Here is a 12,802-nt window from a genome sequence, read left to right on the forward strand (position 1 = left end):
TCAAAGTTTGTATTATTTTTGACAATTTTTCAAAAAAAAAAAAAAAAAAAAAAAAAAAACCATGACACTATACATCAACCATTGTTTCCAAAAACATCAGCACAACATATGTTCCAAAAGTGTATGTGCTGTGAACCAAAACGTAAGCAATTACCATACTACCATCTTTTGATTTCAACTTCAACGTCTCCAAGACCTAAAGGTGTTGTCATATATGAGCAGCGCAGTCAAATATTGGCTACTAACTGCTCCTGAGAGCTTTACCTGCGTAGAATATTTTAACAAAAAGGCATAAATTAAATGAAAAATAGAGCTTTTTACATCATAAAATGAAATCCATAACAATTAAAGTTAAAAAATATAAATATTACCAAAAGATACAGTGTGCAAAAGACCTCTGGAATAGGCTAACATACAATAACAAATCAACATTATAGTTTTTTAGGGTAAAAATAACCCCAAGAAACGTGGTCCAATCCCGTAGTGACTCGTGTCCCAGTCAAAGAGCGACACGTGTCCCTACAGGAAGATGACACGTGTCAGATGTCCTTAAGAGCACATGAAATTAGCAAGAGAAAGGGCCCTTATTACATCAGGCCCCAAATTCCGAGGGATATCCCTGAAAGCCGCAAAACGGCGCCCCCATGTTACACGTGGCATCGCGTGATTGCACAGCTAACCACATCACGTAATTTTAGGGTACAAACCCTAAAGGGGCACAAGTTTCCACCCCTATAAATACCCCAATCATTTATAATCGGGGGGGTTTATGATGACATAACCTAAAAAAGAGCATTAAAGAGCTCCAACTTCTCTCTACTTTCTCTCTCTAAACTTTCCATTTCCCGATCTCTAACTTGATCGTCGCAGGCGAATATTCCGGTAAAGGAATATTTGTTGTTTTGCAGGTGTCTCAGTGTCGTTGCCAGGAGAATGCGACCAGTATCCGAGGAAATCCAAAAAACACCCGAAACATTTGGCGCCGTCTATGGGGATACTCGATCGTTATTGCAATAGATGGTCAGACCCCTAGTCCCGGCCCTCGTCCAGGCAAGGACAGCTATGTAGAGGATATAATCCCTACAATCCTTATTAGTGATCTGCTAACCGCCTCATTTCAAGAGGCCGATGACCCTCCTGTTACTGCAGCCTCTCTGAAGGCCGCGCTCATCAAACTCCGGAAGAAGTTTGAGAGCAACAGAGCCTCTACCTCTAAGTAGCCGCCGAGGAGGGAGGGGGAGAGGGCTCCAAAGAAAGCGCAAAACAAAGCGACTAATGCAATGGACGCTGGGAACACCCCATTTCGTAGGCCGACTAGAAGGTCCCCAAGGGTACTACGAACGAATTTCTCTGATCTGTTGGCGAAAACCTAGTGGGCTGGGGGGAGGAGTAGGCAGCCTCGAAGAGAAGAGCCTGAGCCGTCTTGACGGTGGAAGCACGCAAGGGATTACCTTCGACATAACCAGCGGGAACGTGCCGCTTACTCGGACACTGTAGACACCCATTTGTGTCTCCCCAAAACCAAACCCGATAATGAGTAATTTTCACGTCGAATCATAATTGAATGAAGTGAAAGTGTGGAAAGTTTAGTGTTGCAGATAGTTTTAATTTCTTTACTGTTCTCTCTGTGTTTGAAAACCTATTTTAAGAAAACAGCCAATCCAGTTTGATTGGTCCATGATATGGGTCCAATAGTAGTGTAGTTGGATAGGGCTTGAAATGATCTTTCCAACGATATATTATAAGCCCAATTCCGATGAATATTGGGGAAGTTATGGCCAAATCACTAAGTTGGGCCTGGTTTGTACCTGATATGCGGCCCAATGATCTAGGGGAGGGCCTAATATGGATTTATCATTCCTAATGCAATTAGGAATGGTTTTAGTCTTCTAGATTTTTCTTGAAGTTTCTTTTCATTCCTAATTCAATTAGCATTGATAAATTGACTTTTGTTGACTTTTAAGAGTTTTAATCAAAATAAAGGAGTGTTTTTGAGGAAAATACGATTTTATCCTCCTGTACGGTTAAATTCTATCTGGTTTTAGAAAACGCGTCAAAAACCTGATTAGCGCCTAACGCCAGCATTATAGAGAAACGGAGTTAGAGCTTTGAAAGAGAAGAGACTTCATGTTCTCAAAGCTAGGTGTATCTAACGTCAATCTTCTCTCTCAAAGCTAAAGCTTTCTTTCTCTCTTTTCTAAACCAACACCTTTTTACAAAATTCTGCACTCACAAGACCTAGATACACCTAGCATTATTCGAAGTTGCCTTCGCCCTAGACGTGAAAGGTTTTAATTTCTGATTGTTTGGTCCCAAATCTCTATTTCAATTTTAATATAAGTTTTGTTTTATATTTTCCTTGAAGGTACTAACGTATGTATTTTTTTATTAGAAAGAGGTACGACGCATCCAAGTAAGTGCTTTAATTGATTTATTGATATTATGATATAGAAATCATGTCTAGGTTGTTATTATGATTCCTAATGTCATGTTAGGGTGCTTTGATCTTCCTAGTATCATGTTTAGGGTAACAGCTATAACTTTAATATCAAATATGATAATTGTGGTGCTTCCTATTTTCTTCCTAATATTCATGTTAGTATCATGTTAGGATTAAAACTTTGATTTTTAATGTTTAGTGACATGCTAGGGTTTGTTATTAATCGTGTTAGTATCATGCGTAGGATCTTGCTATTATTATGCTTTAATTTTAACATGAACATGATTGTGATTATTATTTTATGATGATTGTTATTATTATTTTTAGCAAAAATACACTTTAATAATCCCAACTATGGACGATTTACCTACAATAATCCCAATTAATGTTTATTCTACAATAATCCCAACTATTGGGTTAGTTTTCCTCTAGCAGTCCCAAAAACCGGTTACCTGCTGAAATGGTAAACTTTTTTTTTTTAGTTTTTTAAATGCCACATGTCAGCACATGATTGGCTTCATTTAAAAAATTTAAAAAAAAAAGAAAAAAATAGCAAAAATAATCCCAGCCACCCCTCCTCCCTTCAACCACCTTACACCCACCACGAAACATGGAAGCTCCACCCCAATTCTTCTCCCAACACCGCAGCTCCGCCGCCGCCCACCGTCGTCTATCCATTACGACCAATCGTAGCCTCACACTGTTGCTCCATGCCACTACCGCTCCCCTTCCTTCTTCCTCCTCCAACCTAAAAAACCACCAGTCACCCAAAATCGCAAACCCGCCCCACCAACCACCCCTTTACTCCCAAATTCGAGTGGTTTCCGGCGAGGCGTCGCGGTTTCAAGCTCTAATCAGTTCACGGGTTAGGGTTTCGGGGCAATTTGGTGCGATTTGGGGCTACTGGACTGCTGGTGGTTTCACGGGCAAGGGTGGCTGGTAGTGAGTGCTGCTGGTGCGATTTAGGTGGTGTTTCGGGGGTGCGGCTGGTCGTGGTGTTTCGGGGGTGCGGCTGTTCGTGGTGTTCCGGGGGTGCGGTTGGTCGTGGTTAGGGCTGGAGATAGTGGTTGGGCGGCAGGAGGAGGTGGTGGTTAGGGTTGGCTGCTAGATTTTTTGTTTTGGTTTTCTTTTTTTTTTTTTGTATATTTTTTTTTGGGAACCAATCACACGCTGACACGTGTCAAACAACTTACAATAATAGGTTGTTGACTTTTGTTGACCGGTTTGGGACTGCTGGAGGAAAACTGACCCAATAGTTGGGATTATTGTTGAATAAACGTTAGCTGGGATTATTGTAGGTAAATCGCCCATAGTTGGGATTATTAAAGTGTATTTTTCCTTATTTTTATTTATTATGTTGCTTGATATTTATTGTTATTGCTTGATCATGCTTTTATGCATGTTTAAAGGGAATTCGTACTTGTAATCACGCTTAATAAGATAAATAATAATCTTGTTTAGGGTTAATGTGATTATAACACAAGTGATCGCCAATAATAGATTTATTTGTGCATTATTATTCAACCAACATAGATAAACTGGTTTAGGGTTAATCCTATTGATTGCATGTTAATCAGAAAGCGCACATGAATACGATTAGAATAAAGTAGAGGCCTATTATTGGGGCAGGTTCAATCTCTTTTAGGTTTGATTTGTACCATCATCCCCGAACTACCAGTCATGGTTCAAGACCTATTGGAGTTGACGATCTCCTGGATCGTTAAGGGGTGTAACCTTCACCCTGTGAACGGTTTACAAGTTCCTAAAACTTGTTGGCGAATCTTTTGCTCTATCTTCTTTCCCTTTGGACGCCACCGTACTTTAGTGTATGATAACAGTGGGGTTCAAGCTAGGGGTAATGCTAGGAATATTCCCTACAGACACGACCTCAAACCCAATAATGTCGGATGATTTTTCAAATCATTCTTTCTCCCAGCATACCAACACGGCCATCTCCAACAGGAGTCAAGCTTTCCGCACTCCAACTCCTATTCCAGTTCAATCACTTCAATATCAACCTCCCTAAGGTTTCAATGTCTTGATGCAGCCGAATCCCTAAGTCTTCGGACTATATGGGCCATACGGACAGACGTACGGTCAGGCTCCCTACTTGGCTGGACCGTCCGTGCAGCCACTAGAGCAGTCAAAAGCTAACCCGACCCGAAATATCGACCCTAACCCGACCTATTAACTGGCCCGTCTGAACCCGAAAAAAATGGTGACCCGAACCCGACCTGAAACCAACCCTAGACCCGAGTTGACCCGAGTATTTGAGACCCGAACCCAAACATTAACCGACCTAGAGACGACCCGACCCAATGTAACCCGTAAATTATTTACCTGAACCGAACCCGACCTGAACTGAAATTGACCCAAACCCGTTTTAACTCGTCAAAACCCGAATTCAACCCGACCTGTTCCTAACCCGACCCAAATTCAACCCGACCTGTTATAAACCCAACCCGAATCAACCGACTTGTTATTAACCCGACCCAAATTCAACCCGACTTGTTATCAAATCAATATGTATTGGTCGTTATCTCATGTTGGTATTGGAACGGAAATTGAATCCTAACTCTATTCCTTCCATGTTTCACTTTGAATTTTAAGAGGTTAGTTTCACAACGTGTTTTTAGGGACGAATTTCAGGGACAAAACATGTTTTCCGCAAATTATTTACTTGAACTGAACTCGACTCGAACCCGAGAATGACCCGACTTGATTATAACCCGCATATTATTGACTTGAACCAAACCCGACTTGAACCCAAGAATGACCCGACCTGATTATAACCCGTTAATAATTGACTTGAACCGAACCCGACTCGAACCCGAGAACGACCCTAACTCGTTTAAACCCGTAAAGACCCGAATTTAACCCGACCTATTTTTCACCCGACCCGAATGTAACCCGACCTTTTACTAACCTGACCTAAACTCGACCCAAACCCGATAAGATGTATGACCCGACTCAAGCATGACCCAACCCGATCCCGACCCGCATATGTTATGAGATTAACCCGTATTGACCCAACCCGAGATGACCCGACTCACACTAACCCGGCTCAAACCCGACCCGTTTACCCGAATTGACAGCTGTAGCAGCCACAACCAATTGACTGGCAGATGCTCGTGCTGACCTTAAAAGATAAGTCGCCTCCGTTTTCGCATGATATCTTAACATCACCTCAACCCGCAAAAGTCAAGAGCATACTCGTGGGTGCCTATGATTGTACGGGCGACCCCGAGGAGCATATCACTTCGTACAGGAACTTGATGTACCTGCAAAGTATAGATGATGCTACATGGTGCAAATGCTTCCCGGCCACCTTAAAAGGAGTGGCGCAGGACTGGTTCAATAGCCTTCCGGCCGGGTGCATTAATTGTTTTACCACCCTCAGTTTGTTGTTTGTAGGGAATTTCTCTTACAACATTCCACCAAGAAAAACAAGTCTCAACTTGGCAACAATTGTGCAAGGAAAAAATGAAGGACTACGCTCGTACGTCCAAAGGTTTAACCAAGAAAAGGCCCAAATTCATAATCTTCCGGACAAAATGGCATACTCTGAATTTCTCCGGGGATTAAGGCATAATGGTTTTAAGTTTTATTTGGTAAGGAAAAATATTCGGTCATACGCAGGTGTTTTACGGGAAGCCGAAGCCTACATTAAGGCGGCGGACTTTTGTTCGCTCACAAAATCAGAAGCGCCGGCCAAGGGGGCTGAGAAGAAACAACCTTCTCAGCAAGATTCTGCCGGCCAAAAGAAAGAAGGAAAAAAGAGAAAAGAAGTCTAGGTGGCCGACGGCCAGCCACAGAAATCCAAGAAGGTCAAGACGTACGAGCCCTAGTATGAGTTCAACAAGGACTGTTATTCCATCCTGATGGAAATCAAAGATAAGTTTGAGTTTGAAAAGCCCCAGCCACTAAGAGGCCCGACTCAGTACAGGAACAAGAACAAGTACTGTCATTACCACAAGGACGTGGGACATGACATGAACGATTGTATCTATTTGAAGAGATTGTTGATCAAGCTAGCCGAGAAGGGCATGTGAACTCCTATGTGATGAAGTCCAAGGTCACATACACACGGACAGATAACACGTCCAAGAAGAAGAAGAAAAAGGATAAAGATGATGGGAATAGTACCGATTCGGGCTTTGTGGCCGTGATATTGGGGGGTTTTGCCTCGGGAAGCCCAACCATGAAGGGAATTAAGTAGAATGCCTGGAATTTGGGGAAAGTAATGAAGGCGGACGCTGTAAAAGCAGAGCCTTTCCCCGAGGTAACCGTGTCTGAGGTTGACCGGGGGGAATTCAAAGCTCTGCACAATTACCCAATGGTGTTCATCATGAAGATAGCCAATTTAAAGGTGGGCCGAATATTGATAGATACCGGCAGCTCATCCAATATCATCAGTTTGACCGCTCTGAAAAATTTGAAGTTCCCAGAAGATGCTCTAAAGGACATCACGCACCCCTTGGTGGGATTTGGGATAAATATCATACACCCAGTCGGACAGATAGATCTGCCAGTCCGATTTGGGCAGAAAGGAGAAGGAAGAGACATGGTCGTTCGATTCCTGGTGGTAAAAGAGTGGACCGACTACAATGTCATACTCGGCCGTCCCACCATGAATGCTGCAAAAGCTGTGATTGTTCCCAATTTAATGTTGTTAAAGTTTGAACGATCGGATGGAAAGATTAGTTGATTCAGGGAAGTCAGAAGATGGCAAAAGAGTGCAACCAGATAGCTGTTAAGCCAACAATTCACGGACAAGGAAAACCGTTCGAGTTGAAAGGGGAAGAACCCCCACTCCAAGCATACCAGGTCGGCTAGAAGCAAAAGCAGATCATGGCCGACCAAGCATAACAACTAATGGTTGTCGGTCGGCCAAAAGAGTTGAGACCCCAGCCGGCCAACAACCAACAAAATGTAGTGCTTGATCCCGATCAGCCAGAACGGATGGTCAGTGTCGGCACTAAAGATATGGATCTTCATGAAGATGAGTTAATTCAACTGCTGAGAGAATTCAAGAATGTTTTTGCGTTTGAAGTTAGTGAAATGCCAGGTGTAAGCCCTAACTTGGCCATGCACAAGCTGGCTGTGAACCCAACCGTTAAACCTGTCCGCCAGAAAAAGAGAAATCATAAAGAAGAGAGGAATCAGGCGGCCGCAGCTAAGGTAAAAAAGCTGTTGGACGCAGGTTTCATTCGGCAATGCTATTACCCTGATTAGGTGGCTAATGTGGTACTTGTAAAGAAGCGAATGGAACTTGGAGCATGTTTGTGGACTATACTGATTTGAACAAGGCATGCCCTAAGGATAGCTTTCCCTTGCCAAAGATTAACCGTTTGGTTTATTCTACGGCCGGGCACGCTCTCATGAGCTTTACGGACGCATACTCCGGTTTCCATCAGATTCCTCTATGGGAAGAAGATCAAGAGAAAACCGCATTTGTGACTAAGCAGGGGCTACACTACTACAAGGTAATGTCGTTTGGCCTGAAAAATTCCCCTACAACTTTTTAATGACTTGTCAACACGATCTTTAGAGATCAGCTCGGCCGGAACATGGAAGCGTACATTGACGACATTATTGTCATGTCAAATGAGCCTGTCGACCATCTGAAAGATATACGAAAAACATTTACCGAACTCAGGCGGCACAAGATGATGCTAAACCTGAAGAAATGTGTTTTCGGTGTTGAGTCCGGTAAATTTCTCGGATTTTTAATTGATCAGCGTGGAATCGAGGCCAACCCTGAAAAAATTCAAGCTGTCTTGGACATGAAGTCTCCAAGAACGATTAAAGAAGTGCAAAGACTGACCGGCTGTTTGGCAGCACTCGGTCGATTTCTGTCAAGATCAGGGGACAAGTGCCGATACTTCTTTCAGACCATAAAAAAGAAAGCTATGTTTGAGTGGACGGAGGAGGCAGAGGAGGCATTCGTACAATTAAAAAGTCATTTACACACCCTGCCTCGACTCGTCAGTCCACTCAAGGATGAGAAGTTGTACATCTACCTTGTTATCTCAGAGCATTCTTTTAGTGTCGTCCTGCTTGTTGAAAAGGACGGCCACCAGATCCCAGTCTACTTTATTAGCCATGTGCTACATAATGCTGAGCTAAGGTACCCCCTATTGAAAAATTTGGGCTGGCGTTGTACATGACATCTAAAAAGCTGCGACCGTATTTCCTAGCGCACTCAATAGTGGTTTACACTGATCAACCACTTAAAAAGCCGTTTGCAACCTTAGAAGCTAGTGGCCGCATGCTTAAGTGGGCATTAGAGCTAAGGGGTTTGGACATTGCGTTCGAGCCCAGGAAAGCCATAAAAGGACAGGCCTTTGTTGATATTTTGGCTAAAATGACTCGGCCGGATTTACAACCGGCCGGAGACCAGATCTGGAAGGTGTCTGTAGATGGTAGTGCAACGGAGATCGGTTGTGGTGTTGGAGTCATTTGCCAATCACCCGAGGGGGGTAAGTTTGAATATGCTTTGAGATTTCAGTTCCAAGCCTCTAATAACGAGGCTGAGTATGAAGCTCTCCTGGCCGGCCTTAGAATGTGTAAGACGGCAGGAGCAACAAAAGTGGATGTAAGCTCGGACTTTCTGCTTGTAGTTGGCCAGGTGAATAGAGATTTTGAGGCAAGGGAGCCAGCTTTGATGAAATACTTGAAGATTGTCAAAGAGGAGGCCAAGGGCCTAGATCATTTTACTCTGTAACAAGTTCCTCGTTCGTCTAATCATTTGGCGAACGCCCTCTCTAAATTATCATCCTCAACATCGTGTGATACTCCTAGATCAGTATTTTGGGTGGTAAAAGAAAGAAGGAGTATTGATGCCGAGCCAGTACAAGTCATTTATAGAATCTCCACTTGGATGGACGGGATCATTTCTTACTTAAGGGATGGATTACTTCCGGCCGATCCTAAAGAGAGCTGGCTTTTGAAGAAGAGAGCGGCCTGGTTCAAAATGTAGCAGGGGGAGTTGTTTAAAAAGGCATTTGTGAAGCCGTACCTGAAATGTATTACCCCTGAGAAAGGGCATGATGTCCTAGACGACCTCCACATGGGCATGATGTCATATTGGAGGGCGAGCCTTGGCTGAAAAGGCTATCCATATGGGGTACTACTGGCCGAGCTTAAAGTCGGGCGCCATGAAAATGGTGAAAAAATGTGACAAGTGCTAGAGATTTGCAACCTTGATCCATCGCCCTGTTAATAGTTTGTCGGCCATAAGTAGTCCGCTCCCCTTTGCCAAATGGGGGATGGATATCTTAGATTCGTACACGCCAGCATCTGGCCAAAGGCGTTATGTGTTTGTAGCAGTAGACTACTTCACAAAATGGGTAGAGGCCGAGGCTGTCCGGGGCATCAAGTGGACGGATGTTTCAGCCTTCATATGGAAGAGTATCATTACACGTTTTGGTGTACCTCAGTCTATGGTGTTCGACAATGGACCCCTGTTTGAAACACCTCAACTCTAGAAATGGTTGGGAGACAAGGGCATAGCTCATTGCTTTGCTTCATTCGGCCGACCACAAGCCAATGGCCAGGTAGAAGCATACAACAAGTTGATCTCCAATGGTATCAAGCGCAAGCTTGAAAAGGCAGGCGGCCTATGGGCTGATGAGTTGGTCAATGTATTATGGTCCATACGAACAACGACCAAGAGCTCCACAGGGGAAACCCCATTCTTTTTTGTCTACGATGCTGAGGTTGTTCTCCCAATTGATATGTATGAGCCTACTCTTACAGTGATGTTATATGATGAAGCGGCCTATTGGGAGGCCATGAAGACCGCCCTAGACTTCCTTCCTAAAGCTAGGGACAATGCGGCACTTAGGCACGAAATTTATCGCCTAAGGATGACAAGGGCATATAATCGCCGAGTGTCAAAGCGTCCGCTAAAAATGGGAGATTTGGTCCTAAGGAAAATGGAGGCTGTAGGCTGGGCAAATGAAGATGGAAAGCTAACCCCAAAATGGGAGGGACCGTATAGAGTTAGTGAAGAAGTCTGGGATGGTACTTACCGTCTCGAAGCCATGAACGGCCGTCCGATTCCGCGTACATGGAACACTGACAATCTGAAGAAATACTATGTTTAAGTCTTTTCTTAGTACTTAAACAAAAAGATGTGTATACATCTAGGTCTGTTGACCGAGTAATGTAATTAAAGCCGTACGGCCACAACAATGTAATTTTTAAAAATTAATGAAAAGTCAAACATTGTTATAATATTTTTTCCATTCTACTTATTTGTAGGGAATATTTTCAAGCCTTTAAAATCCAACTAGCTTGAACACCACTGTGATCATACACTAAAGTACGGTGGCGTCCAAAAGGGAAGAAGATAGAGCAAAAGAGTCGCCAACAAGTTTTAGGAACTTGTAAACCGTTCACGAGGTGAAGGTTACACCACTTAACGATCCAAGAGATCGTCAACTCCATAAGGTCATGAACCAAATAAGGGTTCGGGGATGATGGTACAAATCCAACCTAAAAGAGATTGAACCTGCCCTAATAATAGGCCTCTACTTTATTCTGCTCGTATTCATGTGCGCTTTCTGATTAACATGCAATCAATAGGATAACCCTAAACCTGTTTAATCTATGTTGGTTGAACATTAATGCACAAATAAACTATTATTGGCGATCACTTGAATTATAATCATAATTAACCCTAAACAAGATTATTAAATATCTTATTAAGCGTGATTACAAGTACCAATTCCCTTTAAGCATGCATAAAGGCGTGATCAAGCAATAAAGAATAAATATAATATGTATCAAGCAACATAATAAATAATCGTGATAATAATAATAATCATCATAAAATAATAATCATAAATCATAATCAAAACAATAATAAATATAATCATAGATCATGTTAAAGCATAATAATAATAGCAATATCCTAGGCATGATACTAACGAGATTAATAACAAACCCTAGCATGTCACTAAGCATTAAAAATCAAATCTTTAACCCTAACATGATACTAACAATCATAAATATTAGGAAGAGAATAAAAGACATCATAGCAATCATATTTAATAATAAAAATAACCTAGACATGATACTAGGAATATCATAATAACATTGTAAACATGATTTCTACATCATAATATCAATAAATCAATTAAAGTACTTACTTTGATGCCTCGTACCTCTTTCTAATAACAAAATACACACGTTAGTAACTTGAAGGAAAATAATAATCAAAACAATTAAATTAAATAATTGGAAGAGAGATTTGGGACTAAACCCCTCAAAAATTAAAACCTTTCACGTCTAGGGCGAAGGCAACTTTGAATATGGCTAGGTGTGTCTAGATATTGTGAATGCGGAATTTTGTATGAGAACACAAAGTTTTGGGAAAGATGAATGAGATGAATGATTAAGAGATTTAAAGAATGCTAATGCATGAATGATTTGCGAATGAAAACTGATTGTTGATGAATGAAAATGGAGTTTTTTATACGATATTTATAGAGAAAATCAGCCAAAAAAGATAATTTAACAAAATAGAGTCTGACGCTCAGGAAACAGAGTTGGCGCCAACCTTGGCTAGCTGGCACCAGCACTAGCGCCAGGCGCCAACGGCTAGCGCTAGGCGCCAAGGCCTAGGGTTGGACGCCAAGCTTGATTTCGACGCGTTTTCGAAAATCTGATAAATTTACCGCACTGGAGGATAAAATAATATAATTTCTTCGAAAATGCTATTTGATTTTAATTAAAACTCTGAAAAGTCAACAAAGTCAACTTATCAATGCTAATTGAATTACGAACGAAAAGAACCTTCTAGAAGATTCTAGAAGAATAAAACCATTCCTAATTGCATTAGGAATGATAAATCATATTAGGCCCTCCCCTAGATCATTGGGCCGCATATAAAGCTCAAACCGGGCCCAGTTTAGTAAATTGGCCATAACTTCCTCAATATTCATCGGAATTGGGATTATAATATATCATTGGAAAGGTCTTTGCAAGCCCCATCCAACTACACCATTATTGGACCCATATCATGGACCAACCAAACTGGATTGGCTGTTTTCTTAAAATAAAGTTTTCAAAAACAGAGAGAAGAGAAAAGAAAAAAAATCTTTCCGCAACACTAGACCTTTCCACACTTTCGTTTCATTCGATTAGGATTCGAAGTGAAAGGTACTCATCACTGGGTTTGGTTTTGAGGAGACACAAATGGGTGTCTACAGAAGCCCTCACTTTGACAGAGTTTGGAGAAACGCAAGTTTCGAAAACAAAAGTCAAAGTATCGATAGGGACGGAGAATGATTCAGAACGTTCTGCGATCCTAAACCACTCTTGTAACGCTGATACCTGCAAAACTAGCGTTAG

General features: G+C 42.0%; 1 protein-coding gene across 1 annotated transcript; it reads left to right on the top strand.

Moving 5' to 3' along the window:
* The first annotated feature begins 8,606 nt into the window (after positions 1–8,606).
* Positions 8,607–9,167, top strand: LOC145636768 (uncharacterized). Its single transcript, XM_081688319.1, has one exon. The coding sequence runs from the start codon at positions 8,607–8,609 to the stop codon at positions 9,165–9,167; it is 561 nt and encodes a 186-aa protein (XP_081544445.1).
* The last annotated feature ends 3,635 nt before the right edge of the window (positions 9,168–12,802 follow it).

Source organism: Chenopodium album, chromosome 6, assembly GCF_948465745.1.
Source record: "Chenopodium album chromosome 6, dcCheAlbu1.1, whole genome shotgun sequence".
Taxonomy (NCBI): Eukaryota; Viridiplantae; Streptophyta; class Magnoliopsida; order Caryophyllales; family Amaranthaceae; genus Chenopodium; species Chenopodium album.